Below are 24,553 nucleotides of genomic sequence, written 5' to 3'. Positions count from 1 at the left end.
CTCTAAAAATCAAAAACATTCACAGTACACTTACATACACTTAGTACAAGGCCCCAGCCCCATGTATGCTCTAATTCATTAACTCAGTGCCCCTCTTTTTCATAGATCCATTTGCTGATTTTCCGCCCGGACTCAGAGGAACATCAGACTAAAATTCAAAGATGACTGAAGCTGCAACCTCACTTGCCTAGGTCTTTCAACAGTCAGCTAAGTCCTATTTTCATGCCTTTCTGGTTCCCAAAACACAAGGTCACATGAATAGGACATTTCTTAAAAGTTACATTCCTTCCCAGTGTCTGGGGGAGCAGAGTGAGTGACTCCTCATTGCGTGCTCTGTGAGGAGCCAGACCTCAGGCAGCCGGAAGAAGAGGAGGGAGAGAGGCTGCCCACTGCCCTGGGAGGACCCCAGCCCCCTCACTAGGATGGCTTCCCTTCCCACATCTTTAAAGTCCTTTCTAGTTCAATATTATGTGATATTGAGGATGATCCCTAAGTCCAATTACTGGGATAGAATTAAACAGCTACCAATGACCAGTAATAAAAGTACAGAGGAAAGTCAGAGGTAACCAGTTTTTATTCTAACATATACTATTTTCCTTTTATAAAACGCTATTTCAATCTTACATAAATTTAAATCCTACATTGTGTTCCTCTTAGGAAGGAAGAAATGTTTTACTGCAGCTAAATGTGTACCACAAATGTGTATGTATGGGTGTGTTTAAATTTCCGCTAAGGTAAAGAGAGAGAATCACTATCCAATTCAAAGGAAAAAAAAAAATCTCATTTCTAAACAATTTTAAATTGGGAAAGGCAATGCAATCTGTAACCTCAATTACATACCTAAGTGAGTAACTTATGCAGAAAAAAACATTCCGAAATTCAAAGATCAAAGAACATAACATTTAATAAGGCTGGAGAAATTCCAGTGCACTTAAGCAATTTTCAATGTGCGTTACTTGGATATTGATGAAGAGAACACACTGCATTCTTTTTCTGACAATTAACAAAATATAATTTCGTGTCAATAGTTAGAGGTATAAGTAAATCCTCAAAGTACATACCACCCTAAAAATCATTATTTTGTGCTCATAAAAGTACAAAATCAGAGCTAAAAGAGATCACTTTTTTCTCTGCTCTTTCTGAAAAAGAACTCAGGATGCTTCCTACTCTCTAGGGCTAGGCAACTGGCATAAAAGAAAAGTGACTGTGACAAATTCTTCTAGACTCCCTCAGCACTATTTTCCAGAAGTATGTTTTTAAAGGAAGTACATTTTATGTCAAATAAGCAACTTCACAGGTGGGGAGAGACATGTTTGACCCAGAAGGGACAGACTGACAGTATTTCTCACTCAAGATAGGTTCGGATAATGTTAAATGAAACAAAACTGCTCATTTACAGGGAACACAAAAAACAGAAGAACATGGTAAGCAAGGTAACGAGGGTTCAATCAGCAGACTCAGACTGTGGGAGACTGAACAAGAAAACCACCTGACTTCTTCAGGAACAGTTACAAGGAGAGGAAAGAGAGAGAGGAACAAATCTACACATTGAGATCGAGAGGCACACCAAAGTGGGCACCCACTCGGACCTAAAACCAGCAAGCTAAAAAAAACGAAAAGAAAAACCCAAGACAATTGGGGAGAATGTTTAAATATGTTAGTAACATTAGAGCATTTGTAACATTATCTATTTAGAAAGAAAGCATCCCTAGCTTGAGTACATACTGAAATATTCACAGATGAAATGCTATGATATCTGGAATTTGCTATCTGGAGTTGGGACTTGAGGAGTACGAATACAGAGAAGACATGAGTGGATATAAATTGTTAATTGGTGGTGGTGGGTAATGGCCGCAGGAGGGTCCCTCTATTACTCTACTTTAGTATATGTTTGAAACGGTCTATATTTCAACAATTGTTTTTATTGCAAACTGAATAAAAAGGTATCCTATAAGGAAAACACGCTTTGCAGAAAAAAGCTGGGGAAAAACAAACCAAAATGTCCAAAAGTACTTAACTCTTCAATGTAATCATAGAATTACTTATCTACACTTAAAAAATTCTGTAAAAAGGATGAGTAACATAATCAAAAGGATTTTAAAAATCAAATAACAAAATGATTTTCAATGTTTCTTTTTTAAAATAATGCAAGTAAAGCTGATAAGCTGATGAGTGTCTAAGAATCCAATCTGAGGAGTAAAGCAAATTATTGATGTGTTTACTGAATATTTAAATATATGTACACAAAGAAGGTGAGAAAACAAGCTTCCCTGGAATTTAGTAACATTTATATAAATTAATATTCATTTGATAGGATAACATTAGTCATTTTATAAAGAGATCTGTCACTTTTTTATAATATTCTTATGGCAATTTTCTCTAGAAGGAACTAAACACTTCAGAAATGCCTTTCATCAGGAAACTGAATTGAAGTGCTCGATGAATATGAACTACATGTGGAAAATCATTATTTCAATTACTTAATCAAAATATAATGGCCTTATTATAATTACCTTATAATTATACAATTTTATAATATGTTGCTTCTACTACTTTATGTAGTATATCCAAACACAAGGATTAAAAACCATATTCCTGCCATTCTACAAACTCCAGGAGACATAGCAGCTCTACCTAATACATAGAAACAAACACCTCAAAGCAGCCAAAGTGTGGAGGCAAAGAAACATGTCACAAAGGAAAGAACAGAAGAAATCTCTAGAAGAGGAACTAAGTAAAATAGATCCAAGCAAGCTAACAGATACAGAGTTCAGAATTTTGTTTATAAGGGTGCTCAACCATATTAGTAAGAGTATTATGAAAATAACTGAGAAAATTGATGACATAATAAAGTAGCAATTTGAAATGAAGGCTACACGAATTGAAATGAAGAATAATTTACAGGGTATCAACAATAGAGTAGAGGACGCTGAGAATCAAATCAGCAATTTGGAACATGAAACAAAAAAACACCCAACCAGAAGATCAAAAAGAAAAAAGAATCCTGAAATATGAAGATAGTATAAGGAGTCTCTGGGACAACTTCAAGAGGCCCAGAAGGGGTGCCAGAAGGTGAAGAAAGAGACCAAGAAATTGAAAACCTATTTGAAACAATAATTACAGAAAACTTCCCCTACCGGGAAAACAGACTTACAAGTCCAGGAAGCACAGAGGGTCCCAAACAAGAAGAACCCAAAGAGGCCCACAGCAAGATACATCATAATTAAAATGCCAAAGGTTAAAGACAAAGAATCTTAAAAGCAGCAAGAGAAAAGCAGTTAGTTACCTACAAGGGAGCACCCATACGACTGTAGGCTGATTTCTCAACAGAAACTTTGCAGGCCAGAAGGGAGTGGCAAGTAATATTCAAAGTGATGAAAAACATGGAACTACAACCAAGATTGCTCTACCCAGCAAAGCTATCATTTAGAACTGAAGGTCAGATAAAGAGCTTCACAGATAAGAAAAGACTAAAAGAGTTCATCACCACCAGACCAGCACTACAGGAAAAGTTGAAGGGTCTTCGTTAAGAAGAAGCTAATGAACAAAAGAATCTGACGAACTAAATAGATCCAGAGACATTGATGCAGGCAACAGATGATCATATTTCAGAGAAAAGAGGAAAGGGGGGTGGAGGGTGGGAAGAGATTAACCAAAGAAATTATATGCATAACTCATGGACACAGTCAATAATGGGGTGAAGGCCTGGGGAGGGGGTGGGAGCGAGGTGGAGGGGGTCAATTGGGGGGAAAAAATGGGACACTTGTAATACTTTCAACAATGAAGATAAATTAAAAAACAAACAAAAAAAAACCCCACTATATTCCTCAATTAATATATTTGTATGCAGTTTTCTAAGTGGTTAAATTAGCTACTAGGCATAAAAATATGAGAAACAGGTAAATGGGGTGTGAACTTCACTTCCACAGCAGGAAATCAACTGAAAGACAATCCACAAACCAGAACTAAAGAATGTTATTTAGAAATAGATGCCATAGAAAAGAGGTAAGAATTAAAAACCTGAAGTAGAAAATAGGGGGGCAGCATTTACATTTTCTGTTGTAAGCTTTGCATTATAATTGTTTTTAAACCATGTACCTGGTTTACTTGGATAATTAGAAAAAGCACATAGAAGCAATGGAAAAATGTCTCACCAATAGTCATAGCTCTCATCCCAGTTGTCAAAATGTACCAGGAAACGATTGTCCACCATATCTGTTACCGTAGCAACACAGATAAATGCAGGGTTCTTTTTGTCTACAGCTTCAAGCTTCATTCCAACTCGAAAGCCTGATGGAATCACTGTCTATGAAACATACAGATTTAATTAGAGATAAGCACACACTCACCAGCAAGACCCGCACCCCCTCTGTACCTCTGCTTGAAGGCCTGGCATCCATCAGCTATATTCACATAATTTAAGAATCATGTACCAGTTTTCCAGGAGGGCTGCTTTCCAACAGGCGGTAATAAGAAAAATGCCGTCGCTACACCCAATTAACTGTACCAATTAACTATGTGGAACTCAAAACTAAAACACCCACAGCCTCATAGAGTTTAATTAGTATTAACGTGTATTTTGGTACCTTAGTCGACTGTACTAGGTAGGCAAGTTTTATTCACCAGACAAGTTCCCTTTCTGTTTTTTCTTCCTTGATTATTGAGTTAACAATGAAAGTTATTTCACACAAAACATGCACTTAATCAAGTTAAAAATGTGTATGAGTCAGTACAAATTCACTCCCATTTCTGAAAAGATCTCTCAAAAGAGTACTGAAAGTAGGTCATCTTCATAAATGAACTGGCTGTTAATCTATACGGCCATTCAAAATAGTTTGTAATACAGATTATCAGCCATCTGGGACATGGAACTAAGATAATAAAAAATTCAGTAAAATTTAGTGCTTGAGGTGCAGTAAGATGCAAACATTCCTTATAATCTTTTGTGAGGAAAAATATCCTCATCTCAGAGAAGTGTAGTTGAGTATTAGCTATGCTAGTCACAATGCTTCTGCTCTTCTAAAAAACAAAAAATCCTTCCATCCAAACTGAAGAATATGGATACTATTCTAATTACTTTAAGCAAAATAGATGCTGTCTCCCTTTTTCCTGTAATTATACGGCTATCATTACAAAAATGTGGATAGGCGTGTACCTGAAAATGTTAGAATTAAGTCCTGTCTGAATTGAAGAAGCAGTCACTAATGCTACAAAGATACCTTCAGATCCTTTTAAGTCCTGAAATTATCAAAGTTCTGACCATAAATATTTGAGCATTCTAAGGTAGAGAAATCTAGAATTACGAAAATTAATTGCTTCTTAAATACGAATCACACGGCCTAAGACTCAGTTATGTACTAGCAAAGCACAGAACTTAAGAAGATAATTCAGGTCAGTTAAGGAAATCCCTGACTGAAGTCTTCATCAGAGAGCCAGACAGGGGTTAGGAAACTTGGAGCAGTGAGAGCAGGCCAGAGTTTTCCACCTAACTGGCCTTGTTTTGACAGAGAATACCTACCAACAATGCAGTATTTACATCCCAGCAAGGAGCTATCCTCTCAATTAAGATACTTTAATATATTAACCTGGCTCATTTTATCTCTATTAGCTACCTACACACACACATGCACACACACATGCACACGTAGGTGCCCCTCCTCAGCTCTCTAACTTGACCTGGTTTATGTTCAATTTGATGAGAGAATCTTTAGCCATTAGGCTGATGCTGAAAACAACTGGTTAAAATCATTTCCCAAATGGAGGGTATTTGGACTTGGGGAGAACGTTTTTCTCTAATCCTTATATTTATTTTCATTTGCAGGGAATGTTATTGAAACATTACTGTCTCTGCCCACATTCTCACTCACTGTTACCTGACTGATGAATCTGGAAGAAGGAACAGGTCATACTCTTAAATGTAAGCTGGACTACAGGGCGCATGGTTTCCACTATGCTCCTCTTGTGGCCAGGTCTGTCCTTGTGGGAGGGTATGTATGCCCCTGTCCAGTACTAATGGATTTGGGTAGTGGGGCACGAAGGGCCAGTAAATCTCTTTAATTCTAGGGCTCAGAATCAAGAAACTCATTTGATAGCAGATATAGGCCATGCAACTGAGCCCTTATTGGTTACAAAGACAATATTTTGGTTTTCTATCTGCTTGCTCTCTGTTCTATCCAATTTGATCAGAACTTGGGCCAGGAAGAAGAATTTAAGGTACCAGGCCTTCTCAGAGGTGCCAAAGGTAATGGGAAATAGTAACATAGGTAAAGGAGAAAATACACACACATCCAGTTTGTGCTTCTGTTATACTGAATATAGAGCTAGGAGCTGGAGTGAAGGTAAATCATTGTTTCTAGCATACAAATCAAAACAGGGCTCCATTCATCTCACTATTTCAATCCCATTTGAAAAGCACTCCTAGACAATGACAATAACAATAAAATGTCCCACCAATTTAATTTTTATGCACCTTAACTGTAAATTACACCTGCATTTTGTACTATGTTGCCTCCTACCACTCGATAAAAAAAGACAACCATGACATGGCTATCAAACAGATGTTTACACAAGAAGATTTTAAGCTAATTCTGAAGTTTAACTAAGGTAAGAGTACTCTATTTACCAAAGCAAAAAAATTTGTTAGTTTCTTGTTATCACTTGTAATTTATCCTATGAAACATTCAACAGCCACCTTTTTTTTGTTTGAAAGAAAAAGTATTTTGGATGTACTTACTATATTCTGATTCTCGAATAATGACTTGGGAGCAGCCTGAGCTTTGCATGTTTTCAGGTAAGTCTGCCAATTAAAGTCTTCTTCTTTATATCCTAGGATAAGCACATATAAACAGACTTAAGCAAAACACAAAAACATCTCACACTTACTTTTTTAGTCCCACTTTTATCTATAACTCAAACATGCTAAACTCAGCAGATCAGTGATTTTTTTAAATAGACAAAATTTAAATCGTAATTCATAACTATGAATTGTTATACACAGGTTGTGTTTATTTACAACAATTTATATTATTTTTTCAATTCTGAGTAAACGGTAATGGATATAAAGAAAAGGTGTAAGGAAACAAGTATGTATTATACTGAGTTGTGCTTCCTTTTATTACCTGGTCATTTCTATCAGTGTTTAGGTAGAACTCCTTAGCAGTAGTCTACTGATCTGAAGTAGTAAAATTATTTTTCTCTCACCTATTCTATTTTGGGAGAGTAACTTATAAGAACAAATGGGAAGCTGGAAAACACTAATAAAACAGAGAAACTCTTTTTGGCCTATTACCACAGGCTTGAAATTTCAAGATTAATGAAGTAAGCATGTTGGTAAGTTACAATAATGTAAATGTCCTGGCCTTAATTTTCACAATTTCATGTTTAATGCTGATAAAGCCAACCTTTCCTTAAAAAAAGGAAACCTAGCATTTTATTTTATCTGCTCATGTGCTCTCTTCTACTTCCATTAAAACCCAAAAGACAGCATGAAAAGAACAGCTAAAAATTCACCATACATAAGAGGCAAATTTATAAAAGGCTTACAGATTTTCTTTTTTGCCCTCATTTTTTTAATGTTTTTCTTTAATCCTTCAGCCATTTAAAAATACCATTCTGCCATTAATTTTTCACTTAAAACCAAAGGATGGCCAGTCCATTAAAAATCAGTAACCCTGAGACAGGCCAAAAATATCAAATTAGTAACCCGGATCTTTGATATCATGTTAACAATACTGAATGTTATAGCCGAAAAGGAAGGAAATAAGATATTATTAAATACAGAGAGGGACTGAAAAGATGGTATCTGTTACTCTCAGATCTTTATGTAAACATGAAACAGGCAAAATCATTGGCAGACTCTAATGTAAAGAACTCAATAATAAAAAAGTAATTCCTATTAGTTCAACCACTGTCTAAGCCAATTTTTAGTGTTATACCGTCCTTTCCAAACTCCTAAATACTAACATCTATAAATTCAAGGCATGACTTCTTGAGATTTTCTATATACTGAAATATCAGTAAATATACTTAGTGTTGTAAACAGGTCAGAGGTAATCCTTCAAATCAGTTTTTCAAGTATATATATATATACATATATATATATATATATACACATGTATATATTTATAAAATAGAAATCTGTAGCTAAAATTTGTAGTCAAAATTAAGTATCATGCAAATGTTATGTTACACGCAAATAAGTACATGGGCATAGTTTTTTCTCTTAAATAGAATTCTACTTTCTTTTTTCATTTAATAAATGTATTTTTCTTCATGGACAATAAGCTTGAATCTGGGCCTATCTGGATTATAAAGCCTGAATTCTTAAACGTTCCAAATCAACACGTAGAGAAGGAATCTGCTATAGAATTTAAAATACAGGACATAAGTGACAATACCTCTGGGGGGATGGAGCTTATGGCCCGTCTTCTCACACCACCCAGCTGGGTGGATGTCCAGGGAGTCTGCGTTCACCCAGAAGTCATAGCAGTCGGGATACCCATCGAAGTGCAGCTTTACCCGGTACCCACAAACCTGAAATAGGTGAAGGCTGGCTGACTAAACAACAAAAGAAAGACACCCAGAATACTTGTGTACATGGACATCTAGGATGATACAGCTTCTGCTAATCAAAGTACCCTCTCATTAACCGCAGCAGACACAAGCGAACAAAAGACAAAATCCAAAGGAAAGGCTATTACGTATATGGGAAAGACTGAGCTGCAGTGTTCCAGCATCATCCCCAGTTACATCAGGAGCACATGGATACGGGATGAAAACTACATTTCCCCCACATACACATCCTCTCTCATTCACTGTATTATACCAGCGTGTCACTGTGGGGAGCCGGCATGGAAGCAACCAGTCCAGTGCAGGGCACACAGCTACTGCAGAGTCCTGGGGCAGATGCCCCGCTGCACGCTGTCTGCATGCTGGCTTGTCCTTTATAAAGTTCCACACACGGTGGCACCCAGCCAGACCAAGGCTGGTGCGCACACAGAGAAGTCAACAGATCCTCCTCGCCACCAGCTGCTGGGATGGGAGAAAGCAAGAAAAGCCTACACAATTCATACTTAGATGAGACAGGCTCCCTGGAATGCCAGTAAGAATAAGCTTATATAATGCATGCTGAAAGCTGAGGCCATACATCTACCTAAAGGGCCCCACGGGGGGAAGTTCTGAGTTAAAAGGTCACATGGGTGTATGGGGTCTCCGTTGGCTCATGCTCTGCGCTGGGCTCTCAAAGGGAAGTTCAGCCTCTCAATCTTCCCACTGGGAGAGCAGATTCGTTCAAGTGCAGCCACACCCACCATACCTCCAACCACTCCAGGAGTACCTGCCATGCAGAAGCCTAAACAAGAAGCTTGAGACGAGAGCCCAGAGCCAGGGTGATGAACAGTCCCAAAACTCATACTAGTTGAGGTTTTCACAATTAAGTGAATGCTACGGCTATAATAAAAAAACTAGACAAACTAAAATAAATCTCCTTCAAAACCAAGAGCTGAAACACACACACACATCCCCGGCACACACACCTTAAAAATATATATGGGGAGCACTGCCTCATGGTACGCTCTGTGTAACTGTATATTACTTACGACGACTGTCATTACCCAGCTGTCAGATGTTACTATGTTCTAGAGATGCCAAAGCTCTAACAGAGTCACTAAGTGAAAGATTACTAAATAAAACTAATACACAAGATCATTTCACTCTTTCAGGAACATTTTTTAAAAGATACACATCCCTGGCTCAAGGGAGGGGAGCAAGGAAGAAGCTAGCATGGAGAAAAAATATTCAATTCTAAGACCTGTTCTCAGTAATATATTAAACCAAGATACATATAATTGATTTGGATATTTTTTCCTGAAAAATTTCACAGAGATACCTCAAAATACTAAAGAAATATAAATATCTGTTGATCTCTTCCTTATATTAAAGAACACAGTATGGCAAAGACCATGGAGTCAGATGACCCTGGAGTCAAATCCTGGTTCTACCACTTAGAAGCTGTGTGGCCTTGAATACATCACTTAAGCCCTCTGAGCCTCAGCTCTTTCATCTATAGGATAAGAATGGAAAAACCTGACCTGCATAGGGTTCTTGTAAAGATTAAATGATGTAATATACACAAAACACTAAGCACCACACCTGGCATGAAGTAAGCACTCAACAAGTGGCATCTTTTCCCATTATTAAACCCCACAGTCACCATTTTATCTTAAAAATAAAGACAAGGCAAAGCTTACCTCAGCCACAGTGAGGACGCAGTACACGGACTGATGCTCAGGGTCCACGCCTTCTAATTTCATGCCAACTTTAAACCCATTTTTGTTATATGGAAAGGATTGATACTACGATGAAAAATGACATCAGTTTTAGTATTTTATCCTGAAGGTCTAATTAAAAATATGAATAATTGCTATTCTTAAATAAAGACTATTTAACCAAATACATAAATAACTCTTAGAAACTCAAAAGAAAAGGATCACTTAATGAGCCAATGGCAAATGGACAAAAACTATAAAGGGGTCACAAAAAAGAAAATTTAAATGTCTTACATGTTTGAAAAGATGTTCAACCTCACCCATAAGAGTCATACAAAGTAAAATTACACAAAAACATATTTCCCCTATCAGGTTGGTAAAGATCAAAGAGTTTGATAACACTGTTGGCAAGACTCTAGGGAAATAAATGCACACATGCATCACTAGTAGGGATATAGATTGCTACAGCCTCTAGCCATCTCATGATACCTATAAAAAAAGAACACTTCTTTTGGCTTACCAATTCTAATTCTAAAAAATTATCCAAAAGAGATAACCACACATGTGCAAAATGACAGGTGTACAAGATTATTCACTAAAACATCTACATGGCAAAAGATCTGTGTATCTACGTTCCACATGTACATATAGTATTCCACTTTATGTCTGATCTATAATTATTAAAGCTACTCTTTATTGGTTGACATATATATGCCATATATATATGTGTCAGATATGTCAATATATGTCACATGTCAATCAACAGGGAGCATCTTAAATTATGGCACAGCCACAAGATGGAATTTTATCCATTAATATAAAAGAATAATAAAGGAAATAATGAACTGAGATAGAATAATTTCCAAACTAAGTTAACAAAAAAGCAAAGTCCAAAAAACAGCATGACTGACATATGTAATCATATGGTTTAAGAGGGGGGAGAGGATTTGGAGAGATATATATATACATATATATATGCATATATATAGTGTATCTATACATAAAACTTCTTTTAAAAAATGTAAAAAGGCTATTCTTCAAAGGGCCAAAGTTACAGAAAATTATTATATAGGACAAGTTCATATGTAATTACTATTATGTTTAAATTAAATATGCCAGTGTAGATGTACTCGTCCTAATACTTACTAGTCAACACTTTTTAAAAACTCCCTATGTTCCTACATAAATAAAAAGTATCGATGGCAGACTTATTACATACCATGATTAAATATTAAATAATTTAAGCCAGGAGTCAGCAAACTATAGTCTATGGGTCAAATCCAGCCCACCATCTGTAATTAAAGTTTCACTCGAATACAGCCACGTTCATTCATCTATATATTGTTCATGGCTGCTTTCATCCCAACAGAGCTGAGCTGTTGCACCCGAGACCAGATGCCCCACAGAGCCTAAAATGCTCACTCTCTGGCCCTTTACAGGAAAAGTTTGCTGACACATTTTAGCCCAGGGTTAGCAGCTCCAAGCTAGAGCTACACTAGGCGTCTATACCCTTACCTGATTTTAAATTACTTATGATAAAAAAAATTTTATTATAGTTAATAAAATACAGTAACTCATTTTTAGATTTTTGTTGTGATATTATGTAAACTTCAGTAACTCATTTCTATTCTCCCAAAGCCATGATGTCGACATGAAATTTCATGCCAATTTTTCTTTACTAGTTTTTAATAGTAGGAGAAATATCTCTTACAGTTGAGTGAAAGCTGGTAAATGCTGAAAGAGTAAGGAGCCCATGCACACAGCATGGGAGGAAGGTGTCCTGTATTCATGCTGGCTGTCCCTGCAGGTCCCCTCCACATAAATACACACATGAAAACAATACACTTGAGAAATCATCCCAAGTCACAGGTCCTGAACAGACAGTGGACACAGCAACACTGACTTCAGCTCAGTACGCTGCTCTGCCCGCAGAGACAGCACTCTCCAGAAGGGTCATACCTCCCTGAAAAGCTTCGCTGGCACTGCCACAGCCTTCTCCTCTTCCAGGTAGGATGCCCAGCACCAAGCCTTCTTGCCTTTAGGAGGCAAACCTGAAAGGCAAGTGAGATTAAAATGATAGAATCTCCAAATCTAAAAAAAAATCACAGAGAGAGTACATTGTGAACTCTCATTTCCCTAAATACCACTAGGCCTGGCTCTTCTCTTACCACCACAGCTGGTGTTTCTCGCTCTCTTCTCTTGGCTCCTCTTCCAAGGAAATGAGAGCTAAGCAGTGAACTATGGTATAATATCCACAGTTATGAGGGTAGAAGAAAGACGCAGAGGAACTCAGAGTAAATGAAGAAGACAGAGCAGGAAACCAAGCTGGAACAGTACCGTGGAAGCCACAGGAAGCGAGTGCTCCTAGGATCAGGATGCTCGAAAGCTTCCTAAGACATCGAGTAGGTGAAACTAGAAATGGCCAGTACACTGAGTGGTTAGGGAACGGCTACCAATTTGGGTGAAAGGGAAGAAAATCAATTCAGCGAAGGCCAGATTTTGAGCAGCAAAAGAATACAGAAGTGATAAAGATATGGTACCAGCTAAAATCAACTTCATTTTGGATTAATTTGACAAATAATGGAAATAAAAGGAAGAATGCAATAGCTTGATACGTAACAACGTTTGGGAAAAGGTGTTTTGGGGATGAGATCTGAACCAGCTAAGGGGGCACTCATGAAGAGGAAAGGAGTCTGAATACCTAAGGGGTGAAAAGAAATGACTGAAGGAGCAAGGTCCCAGAGGAGACAGGGCCCTGAGAACAGAAGCAAAGGGGAAGGGAGAGAAAGACGGATGAGATTTTTGAAGCAAAGTATTGAGTAACTGATAATTTACTCCCTTTAATCTCAGTGACATAAACTAGAAATCATCTCCCCCAGGTGTAAGTTAGGCTGTGTGTCTGAAGTAGGTGGAAACGCGTCGCACTCCTTTGGAAGACTTCAAGGGTGAGCAAGCATGGACCGCGTGCACCCAATCCCAGCACAGGGGCACTGGGTTCATGACGCTGACTTGCAGGGACAACATGACTGGGCTGTCAGGAGTGGAACTATGCAGGGTGCAGTGACCTAACATGAAGGACGGGCCAGGAATACGTGACAGGTCAAGGGGATAAGGCCTAGCAGAGGACACTGCGGCCTCTAGGAAAATGACAGGAGGTCCATGCTGAATAAGGTGGCGAGTTCATCCACTAGGGTATGAAAGGGAAGGGCTGCCGCCTGGATTCCCTTGAGAATAAAGTGTTGTCAGAGGAACAACAGGGGAAAGAAAGGTACCACATCAGGAGGCTGTAGTTTGAGAGACAACATTAGAAACCTTCAGTCTTAGAAAATGACAAGAACATAGGCTTTAGTAAAAGTGCAGAAGTAGATGAAACCTATTTGATGTGCAAATAAAGTAAGATGTTCTCATTTTTGCCCAGACACTACTTGAAAGTTACTAACTTCCATCTTTTCCCTTATCTACTTCTTCAAAACCATAATCTTTATTGACAAAATTTCATTTAAAAAAACAACCCCAAAGCAATACCTTAACTGCCCTAGTGTGCATTACAACTAAGGCTAAAATGTCTACCCGCACGAAATATTTTCAGCTGCATAAAGTTACACGTTACCTCTCTCTCACTGACTCACCCTGCTTCAGTACAGCTGGATCACCACGTCTTTTTCTTCGGGCTCGCTGCGAGCCCCTCAGGATTCTTCCATCCTGTTTGTTCTCCTACAGTAAGAAAGGAAAAGTTTGTGAAACAGGCACCAACACAAAGTTAGAGAGCTGTCAGAAAGCATTAAATTTTTTTTTGTACTTTTCTTCAATTTCACTTCCCAAGTTTTAAGGAAAGTAAGAATATACATGTCATTTGAGAACTATGTTGCTTTTGGCCTAAGGTCATTACAAAATAAGAGCATTTCCAAGAATTACTGTGGAACAGAAGGGATCCTGCTCCCGCCTCCTTGAAACACTTTCTTCTCTTAGCTCCTGGAACACTTTGTTCTAATTTTCCTTACACCTCACTGGCCCCTCTTCTCAGTCCCTTTGCTAGTGTCTCTCCCAGCCTGGTCACCTTCTTTTCTCTTATCTAATCCCTCTCCCTAGTTTGTAAAGATCAATTTGTCTGCCAGATACCCCTAGTCTGTACTCCAGCCCTTACCTTTTCCCTGACTCCATGCTCATGCATCCACCTGCCTACCTGGATCTCCACTTGGATGCCCAACAAGCATCTCAAACTCACAATGCCCAAGTGACTCTAGATTCTGTACTCCAGCCTTGCCTTCCCATCCTCAATAAGTGGTATCATTATCCAGTCAATGGTTTAAGACAAAAGTGTAAGAGTTATCCCTGATTCTTCTCTTTCCCTTACGCACCAATGACCCTATCTCTAACGGATCCCAGATCCACTGTCCTATCTCACATAGCCCTCTTAACGACTCTACTACAATAAAATCCTAACTGGTTTCCCTGGTTCCACTTTTGCTCTCGCCTGTCAAAGCTAGAGTGATCATTTTAAAACACGAATTCTATCAAAGTATTCCCTTGCCTTTAACTTTGCAATGGTTTCCCACCACTCTCAGAATAGAATAAAAACCCATTCCTCTGGTTTACTGTAAAGCCCTACATGGCCTGGACCTCTTCATCTTCCTCTTACTCCGCTCTCAACTGTAGTGCCTTTTTCAATCTCCTCAAACAAAACATGCTACACGTTAGTTTAGGAAATTTACCTTGGCCGTTCCATCGACGGGAGGGCTCCTCACTCCTAACTTTACAGAACTCACTCTTTATTATTCCGATCACGCTGTTCATGCCACTTTCTCTGGGAGGCCTCCCTGACAACCCACCTTAAAACAGCCAGCCAATCCTAAAGCCCTACTGTAATTCTCAGCATAGCACTTATCACAGGCTGACGCGTCTCCTGTTTACCACGTTCCCTTAGTAAGAATGCAATGTTCCTGAGAGCAGAGACCGTCTCGCTGCTGTCATGTTCATCCCTGCATTCTCAGCTCCTTGCACCGTGACCAGCAAATAAAAAGTTGGTCAGTATTGGTCTTAAGGGAAATGTCTCAAGACCTCAAAGTTCTCTTTTCCTAAGAACCATTAATAGATACTTTGAGGATAAGATATTTATGTTTTAATGCTTGTATTTTAAAATTAGCTCTCCCCAAATATACCCGACACTGATCTGCCATTTTCTGCCTACTCACGCAAGTTTTTTATGAGATCTTCCTGCAATTTACCAAAATGGAACTGAGAGTTTGCTACTGAGAGAAACCGAAGGTTCACTGGCAAAACTGAAGGTCTGCTGTTGCCTCTTTCGCTCTGGCAAGAAATCCCAGGAATTCCTACTTCTTCACCCTGAGAGAGGGGTACTATTATTTACTATTCCCATTTTGAGATGTGGACAGCAACAAAGAGAGGGTGGGTAGGCAACCTTCAGATGGTGACACAGCGAGTAGCCGGAGCAGCCTCTGAGGGCAGCTCTGGCGGCAGAGCTAGTTCCTTCGGCCCGGTGCCACCCGCGTACACGGCACCCCGCGTCCCCAGAGGTCAGGCCCACGCACGATGCTAACCATTCCATCTTCTCTCTCCTCTCCATCGTCCCTGGCGTCGGCTTTCAGAGATGGTTTCGGTTTTTTCTTCCGACTGCACTTAGGGTCCTCTTCTTCATTGTCTTCTCCAATGTCCCTTTCCTCCTTCTGATCTCTGCTGTGTTTATAAACCCAAAACAGTGACAGGAAACAATGCCTATCAAACATCTACATGGTGAACATCAATGCAAATTCTTTTGAAGACATCATCCTTCAAAGGAAGAATCTTTTACCACCAGGGGAAATGTGTAGGCATGAGAACATCATTGATAAGGAACACTGTGAACCATTATGATGTACTGTGACACTGTCAAGGTCAGAAAGTGGAAATTAGCTTCTATATTACTATCAAAAGGGGACCAGCACTATATGTGAAATAGATTCTAACAAGTTTAAAATTATGTGTCTTTCACATCTGCCATCCATACTAATAAATCACTTATTCAAAGATATTTTACTCTTCAGGGCAACTTTAAAGCAAAGATTTATCAATTATTAAGAATGATAAGTCCAAATGAAAAAGGCCAAGTGGAACTTTGTAAAATATCAGTTGGCCGACAAAACAGACAATTCACAAGGCTGTACTAATTAAAATACATGGGAAACGCCACTAAAATATAAATGTCAAGTCATTTATCTGCGGCATACAATTATATGCAAGAAATACATCTTCTTGGTAATCAGCTGAATTCTGTCACACAGTCCCAAGTGAAAAAGTCACAGACCACTGTCAGGCACAGCAGATGTCCCCCGTCTTGTATTTCTCAGTCTTCCCTGAGATCAGCAGTAACATAACTCATTACATTACTCACTATGGCCATCTTCAGTCCAGTTGTAGAGTTTTGGCTGGGTCCCCTAAGAACCCCCAAAATAAAACTGTGTTTCCGTAAACATCAGTACCATCAAAATGTGTATGTAGCCCAGAGAACTTTAAAATACTTTGAGCTGAGAAACAATCAAATTAATGTAAACAAAAGGTTAAAGAAAGAGGCAGAAGTTGTACTGTAGATAAAACATAAGCAATAAAACTCCCATCAGACATAACTGAAGTCACTAGGTCCAGTAATGAGATCAAGGTCCATGGGTTTCTACAGGAAATGTCTCTGAAAAGTGAAGGGGCATGAAAGGGTGTCAGAAGTCAGAGAGCCTCTGCATTCCCAAACACCATGACCTTGGACTCCAAAATATACTCTATAGATGGAACAGAGCAAAAACCTACTTGTCTTTGATATGCCGAGTACAATTCTGGCTGCAATAGTTTCCTCCAGAAAGACACTCATCTACATTGCCATACTGACAACAGTTCTCACAGAATGGAAGCCCTTCTACTTTCACTGGCTCCTTCAACCTGAAAGGCATCCCAGTCTTCTCTGAAAAAACTAGAAGGTAAAAAGAAGAGAAAAAAATGTAAAACCATGACAGAAAACATTCCAAAATACACTTAAATTTTTTTTCTAATAGTTTTGTTAGCAACACAATAAAAGGATAATGTTTGTTGAATGAATGACCAAACTATATAGCATTTGGGAGGGAGAAGAAGGTGGATTTGGCAGAAATCACTCACATCGTTTACATAACAAAACAATTCTGCAGAAAAGACAAAAGCTTGTCCAAGGATTTTTCTACAGAGCTCAAAGTAAAATGAAGAAAATTTCATTAGTCACTAAATTCAGAAAATTAAACCGTCAATCTTTACAATCCTAACTTATGGATGTGTCTTTGACAAAATGTAAAAGGGGTTATCTATGTTATTTCATGTTTATTACATTTTGATGAGTAATTTTGTTTTACTGAATTGGTCAAATCGATGTCTCTCTGTTTTACTTTTAATGTAGCAGATCTCCTGAATCATAATTATCCAAATCGTTTAAGAACTCACATTTCCTTTCGCCTGAATTATTAGGCTAAACATTCATTCAGCAAACATTTATCAGGCACCAATTTAAAGTAGACACTGGAAATGACAGTATAGACCTTGCCCAAGAAAGCTCACAGTCTAGAAGAGAAGACAGGCAAGAAAGCCAGTATTTGTAATAAGAAGTGACACATGCGGTAACTGAAGCATGAACAAGTTCCAGAAGTAGTACAGAGGAAGACGTGATTCCATCGGCCTGGGGTGAGGTCAGGGAAGGATTTTCCAATATAAAACCTCAACGGGGTTTTGAAAGCCAAAGAGGAATTTACCAACTGGACAAAGAGAGAGAAACAGCATCCCAGCCAGAAGAAACAGCAGGAGCAAAGGCAAGGAAGCATGAAGGCACAGGATGTGTTGGGAGAACTGCGTGCAAGTCAGTGCCGCTGGCACTGCTGGAACACGGAGGACAAAGGACGGAACAGAGAGGAGAGGCAAAGCAGGCAGGTGGGTGCAGGCCACCCAGATCTTTGTGTGTTTTGCTAGAGATAAAAAGAAACTGGTGAAGCGTCAGATAAGCAGCCTACTAAGTTCCTCTAAGTTCAGTGTACAAGATAAACTGGGGAAAATTAGAAGCAGAATGGTTCTTTAGGAGACGTCTACCAAAGTTCAGGTGAGAGTTCATAAGGGCCTAAATTAAGGCAGTCACAGTGACTATAGATAGAAAAGGCCAGATCTGAGATATATTTAGGAAATAAAAACCAAGAGGATTAAGTAACAGGCTATGGGGCTGGGGAGAGCACACTCAGGATGACTCCTAGATTTCTTGCTTGTCCACTGGATAGATGGTGCTACCATCAACTGAACTACGGGTTACAGAAGAAAGAGCAGGTCTGGGGGGGGGAGGGGAGAAAGAAATAGAAAATGAATCGCATTTCAGACATGTGGAGTTTGAGGTACCTGTGGGACATCCAGGTGGAGATGTCCAGTAGGCAGGTGGAAATACGGGCCTGGAGCTCGGGGGAGAGGTCGGGGCTGGAGATATAGATTTAGGAGTCATCAGCATATAGGTGTTAGTTACAACCATCGGAGCAGATGAGAAAAAAGTGGCAGGCTTTTGGCTAAATCACCTGGGTATGCTATTACATGGATTTACTTGATAATTTCCAATTAACCTGGTGCTATTACAGATCTGGCATTAGGAGAGAAGACAGTTCATGGTTATTTTAAAATGTAAAAGCTAGTCCCATATCAGTTTTGTTACCGAAATTTACCTAAGAACATGTGACATGAAGATCACCCAGGATTTTCAAGGTTTTGGCCTATTATAAAAACTTAGATACTCTTATTTTAAAACTTTTGAAAGAAAGAAATCACAGTACAAATCACCCATTCTTACCTTCTTGAGCAGTTGGTACCATCCAAGTTGTGGTGGCCGTTGCTTTTTTAACATTTTCCATCTCACTCTCATCCGTTATAACTTCCAGGGCTCCAAATTCATTTACTCGAAACTAGAACGACACAGTAGAAAGAGGCAAAATTTACAAGTGTTCAGAACAGTAATCATTTAATGGCTGGCGCACATAGTCTTTAAGAAAAAAAATACGTTCTAAAAGTTAACTGAAACAATTGTATCTAGATACGCCTCCTACCGATATTAAACCCTTTGCATTTTACTAATTTTGGAATTGGGGAGGGGGAACGGAACAAAGCAGCAAGGCACTTCCTTACGGATATAAACAACCAACCCCGCGGCTGTCCGGGAGAGTAGCCAGCTCACTCATAGGACCCGTAATTTCAAACACCATTTTCTTTGCTAAGACTTTTCTTCTTTTACAGCTTATTTGATAATCAAATTTACTGTTTTCCGGAATCAACTGGTCTCACCTAGTTCGGAGAAAAGGAGTATCTCTATTCCAGAGATGATTACTGGCGCGTCCACGGCGTTATGTTCCAAGATGCGACCAGGAAGGTGGAAGCGCGAGTCACATGACTCCCGGGCTCTCCACTTCCTCTGTCTCTCAGGCCTCTCTAGAATTCTCCATTACATTCATCTCTAATCCTCCAAAACGGCTGGTGATACCTCTGAGATCTGAGCACGTCTACTAATTCCGGGCCAATTTTATCACTGAAAAGTGAGGGTATTTTGATTTCATGGACATTTTGACTCCAAATATTGAAAATTTACTCTCATTGCATGGCAAGCTTCAAACAGTATGTTTCTGCAATAGCCTGGTCAGTGTGTGTGTGTGTGTGTGTGTGTGTGTGTGAGAGAGAGAGAGAGAGAGAGAGAGAGAGAGAGAGAGAGAGAGAGAGAGAGAGAGAGTGTGTGTGTGTTTTGAAGGCTTAACCACTCCCTATGTGCAGGGGCTCCATCCCTTTGAAACAGCTCAGTTTACTCTCATATTCATGAAGTTCAAAGTTTTCTGTATTCCTTCTGTTTTCCTTCCCATAAAACAGAATGACATTAGGGATCCACTCATTTTAACAGTTGATGAATAGGAGGAAAGCTCAAAATTCAAAGGGATAATAAAACTTTTTGCTTAAAGTTTTTAGATCTTCACAGAAATATCTATGAGCATGCAAATACATGGTATTTAAATAAGGCTTTCCATTTCTGAATCTAAACAATTGATTCAGTCAACATGCCAATAGAGTATTTCTTTTACTAAACTAGATACAGACTCAAGCCAGAAAAATCTTAAGCCATTATTCTTTCCACCAGGTGAAAACAGCACCTTAAATGATTTTCTGCACATAGTCCACAATCATTAAATGCTTTCTATACTGAGCAAGTTGAAATAGCTAAGGAAAGTGAAAATGTTTTCTATTTACTACATACTCCAGACACAAATTTCTAGGGAAAGTGTAAACTCTACCTAGTGTGTTCACCTAAAAATGTCAGTCTAGAGATGCCAAAAAGTTAACCAGGAGGAAAAGACCTAAAAATACCTTTACTGTTTGGAAAAAAATTAATTTTAAAATGATCAACTCTGAAAACAGAGTATTTCAAAATAAAGCTGACAGTACCATCTACTGGGCAAGAGTAGAAAAAACAAGCCACAATTATTAATTAATGATAGTAAAGAATATGACAGAGTATCAATTCTAATGAAAAAATTAAAAAAACAACAGGCATGAGCCCTGTAATGCAATCCAGGAAAATAATTTTACTTTTACTACATGTTGATGCTAATTTATACTTAATTTGACAATTACAAAATGTGAGAAAGAGCACCAAATATTTGCATTACAAAGAAAGTCTCCTGGGGCCTAAGTTCCAAGTTGCTCCTAAACTACAAACTACCCTGAAAATCAAACACTGAGAAAGAGCACCACTAAGTGGAATATTCAAATAGACATTTGAACCTATGACCCCTGGAAGCTTTAGGCTCAAATACTTTCAAAATTAAAAGGTAATATTCCCATAATACAACATTTATTCCCAATTATCTTTTCCTTCTCCTAATATTTCATGCCTGCAACTGACCTATAGTTTAAACACAAAGATGCAATGGCACTTAGGGAAACAGTTGGCTCCTTTGAGCCAGGGGTCCAGACTTTAGGGGTCAATGAAATGTATGTGTAATTATAATATGGGTACATGTATATCATTTTCTGGGGATAGGGTTCATAAAGTTCATCGTATTCTCAGAGGCATCATATAACCCTAAAGAGTAAAATCTACTCTAACCAAAGTTACTTTATCTCAAAAATTAACTTCAAAGTGTTTTTAAAACATCCTATCATATACAAAAAGACACAGGGATCTTTTTTTTTCTTCTGGCTTCTCAATTTGGATTTACCATGTCTTCCACAATATTACTATCATACAAAATGTTAGACGACACAGGTTGTTAGGTGCTGTTAACACTGCTAGAGTCCCCACAGGTGGAATTCCAGAAAGACTGACACATTCCCGAAGAGAACACTCAGGTTCGCCCAGCCGGGCGTGGCTCAGCGGTTGAGCATCGACCTAGGATACAGACGATCAGGGTTCGATTCCCGGTCAGGGCACATGCCCGGGTTGTGGGCTGTAGCCGATCAATGGTTCTCTCATCATTGATGTTTCTGTCTCTCTCTCTCTCCCTTCCTCTCTCTGAAATCAATAAAGATATATTTTTTAAAAAAACACTCAGGTTCCAAAGTTGGTTGTGAATGGTTCTGGAACCATGGAAACTTGAAATAACAGATTTTATTTCTTTTTTGGAAGCTATTAGTTCTTTTAACCTAGAAATCTAAAAAGCAATATGAAAATCTATCAAGTCACTCCATTCTAACCAAAAATATAAAAATTAGAAACTTTAAAGAAAATCAAACACACCAGCTGACGCTGTAACATTTTCTGGAAGTGGATATATCCAGGACAATTAGAAAACAATTACGTCTAAAATATATAAAGAACAGCAAAGGTTCTGTTTGTTTGTCTGGGCTTCAATTACCTTTAATTGATTCAGTTCTCTTATTTTTGCTTGCAAAGGCAAAGGATCTTTTGCCTATTTTTGCCTGTCTTTAATAACAGATCATTAAAAGACACTGCTGAGGTTACTATTTTTTGTTTTATTCCTTTAATGCTGAAATTTTAGTTCTACTTACCAATCTGTTTTAAGGGCAAAGACATTTCCTAACTAAACTGGTCTGAACACTAATCAAGACAAGGCAAGCTGTGCACTAGCAGTGCGGTGAATTTTCCAGTTGGGTTTCTGCATTGCTGCTGCAAGATCTTGCTCGCAGGTAAGTGGGAACTATTCTTCCTAGATAAGATGCTATCGCTCTTAGAAGCATATCTGCATTTTACTCAGGGACTCTGAAAGACTGAATCCTTATGACCCAGAGGAGTAATTCTCTGCAGATAAATTTCAGACATTTAAAAGTTCAAGTAGAGAAACTGCTTTAGGTAAAGGGAGTCCACCATACACCTTTCTACTACCACTTACTGTCTGCTGGTTCTTAGGGCTGGCCCTGAGATATTAACCTACAAATACTAATTTACATTTTAAAAGAACACATTAAGCAATGGTAAGGTTTCCAAAGCTTGTTTAAGCAAAAGTATCTTGCTAAGGACTACATTTTAAAGAGGGCCAGTGGACACTTGCTGCTGCTCCCCCTTGACACTGTACTTTCTTTTTTCAAATTTTTTTTTTAAAAAAATATATTTTTATTGATTTCAGAGAGAGGAAAGGAGAGGGAGAGAGAGAGATAGAAACATCAATGATGAGAGAGTCATTGATCGGCTGCAGCCTACAACCCGGGCATGTGCCCTGACCGGGAATCGAACCCTGATCGCCTGGATCCCAGGTCGACGCTTAACCAATGAGCCACACCTGGCCGGGTGACACTGTACTTTCTTATGCTAGTCCCCCTTTGGGATGCCTTCCTTTCCCTTCACCTCCTCTCGTCTCTGCCTCCCGAAGTCTTCACATAGACGCTAGACCCTTACCTATTTTCAGGCACCTGAAGCTCACATAATACGTGCTTTCCAAAGCCTTCCTGATCCATCCAGCCAAAATAATACTTCCTTAAAATGCTGAAACATTGTCCTTAAATCTCTTTTGACAGGAAAATGTTTTCTCTCTTTAGACTGTAGTACAGCAGTGGTAAGATAGTCAATTTAATTATCAAAAAGCCTGGTTTTAAGACACAGTTCTGCGAATAACTAATTGTTTGACCTTCAGCAAATGACTTAACCACTTGGAGTCTCTGTTTCTCCATTTGTAAACTGACAACAGTGATAGAAACCACATTAAATAAAAGGATTAAATGCAAAGATGCAGGTAAACTGTTCATCAGAGTAAGTTCTCTGTTCTTTTCACTACTGCACCCAAACAAGGAGCTTGTGCACTGTTTTTATGTAAGGGTTGGTTAGTCCAGTGTGGGGAGGGGAAGGGGAGTCCAGCAACAAGGAATAGAAAAAAATAAAGTGTGAAGTCTTCAACTGGTGGTTTGGGGTAGAAAGGAAACAGGGTGAAACTGAGGACTGAAATGAGATACAGGCAGAGAGGAAAGTAGAGGCCAGACCACCAAAAAACTTTTGTAGCACACTTGAGGGACTTGAATTTTACCATGAAAGACTCAGACAACTGCTAAAGGGTTTTAAGCAGAAGGGTGACACAACCTGATCGCCACCTATCAGAAGGCTTTTACAGAGAAAAGTTCTTTCAAAATGGCAATAAACTGCAGCACATAAAAACCTGTTCCCATGAAAAGAAATTGATTTCTGTGTTAGCTGATTGCATTAGCTGAATTAACTTCAGCTGGTTGTCTTAGGGTAGCATACTGTTTATTATGAAATTCACACATCTATGCCCATTAAACAACAGAAGCTTTGGTTGTATAAAATATTCAAAGCATGATGGGAGAGAGTAAATTCTGTGATTTATTCAAAGTTCTTTCTAATGTCTTACATTTGTGAAAAATTTTCTCAATCAGATTTCTTAAGCAACTTGAATTTTTTTTTTTTTTAAATATATCTTTATTGATTACAGAGAGAGGAAAGGAGTGGGAGAGAGAGAGATAGAAACATCAATGATGAGAGTCATTGATCAAGCCCACAACCGGACATGTGCCCTGACCGGGAATCGAACCCCGATCGCCTGGATCCTAGGTTGACGCTCAACTGCTGAGCCACGCCTGGCCGGGCAGCAACTCGAATTTTAATAGAAGATCTAGTGAATTAGAAATCCTAAGCAATATAATCAACTGGCTAGCCTCTGAATCTCCTTAGATAGAAAGGGTAGAAAAGTAGAAAATAAGTTTTCAAATTATTTTTTTGAGTGGGTATCAAACTATCCTCAGTGCATAAAGTGAACTGAATACATAACAACTGCCCAATTAGATGAGCCTAAAAGTCAAATCAAATA

At 38.7% G+C, this 24,553-nt stretch overlaps 1 protein-coding gene across 7 annotated transcripts in view; it reads right to left on the bottom strand.

The window, feature by feature from the left end:
* The window catches only part of L3MBTL3 (L3MBTL histone methyl-lysine binding protein 3), an 85,566-nt gene that overhangs the window by 35,322 nt on the left and 25,691 nt on the right, over nucleotides 1-24,553 (bottom strand). For 4 of the 7 annotated variants that reach the window (XM_087817609.1, XM_016204985.2, XM_016204984.2 and 1 more), the window contains 10 exons: nucleotides 19,093-19,204; nucleotides 18,654-18,728; nucleotides 17,061-17,220; nucleotides 15,824-15,959; nucleotides 13,895-13,979; nucleotides 12,225-12,316; nucleotides 10,248-10,352; nucleotides 8,397-8,532; nucleotides 6,734-6,825; nucleotides 4,155-4,306 (listed from right to left, as the gene is read on the bottom strand). In XM_087817609.1, coding sequence (XP_087673735.1) covers nucleotides 4,155-4,306; nucleotides 6,734-6,825; nucleotides 8,397-8,532; nucleotides 10,248-10,352; nucleotides 12,225-12,316; nucleotides 13,895-13,979; nucleotides 15,824-15,959; nucleotides 17,061-17,220; nucleotides 18,654-18,728; nucleotides 19,093-19,204 — 1,145 coding nt within the window. The remainder of the gene's footprint in view (nucleotides 1-4,154; nucleotides 4,307-6,733; nucleotides 6,826-8,396; nucleotides 8,533-10,247; nucleotides 10,353-12,224; nucleotides 12,317-13,894; nucleotides 13,980-15,823; nucleotides 15,960-17,060; nucleotides 17,221-18,653; nucleotides 18,729-19,092; nucleotides 19,205-24,553) is intronic. The other 3 variants (XM_087817610.1, XM_087817611.1, XM_087817612.1) reach the window with 3 other exon arrangements.

The sequence above is a fragment of the Miniopterus natalensis genome, chromosome 5 (assembly GCF_054644295.1).
Source record: "Miniopterus natalensis isolate mMinNat1 chromosome 5, mMinNat1.hap1, whole genome shotgun sequence".
Classification (NCBI taxonomy): domain Eukaryota; kingdom Metazoa; phylum Chordata; class Mammalia; order Chiroptera; family Miniopteridae; genus Miniopterus; species Miniopterus natalensis.
Note: the sequence above shows the minus strand (reverse complement) of the source record. Positions and strands in the feature narration are given on the sequence as shown.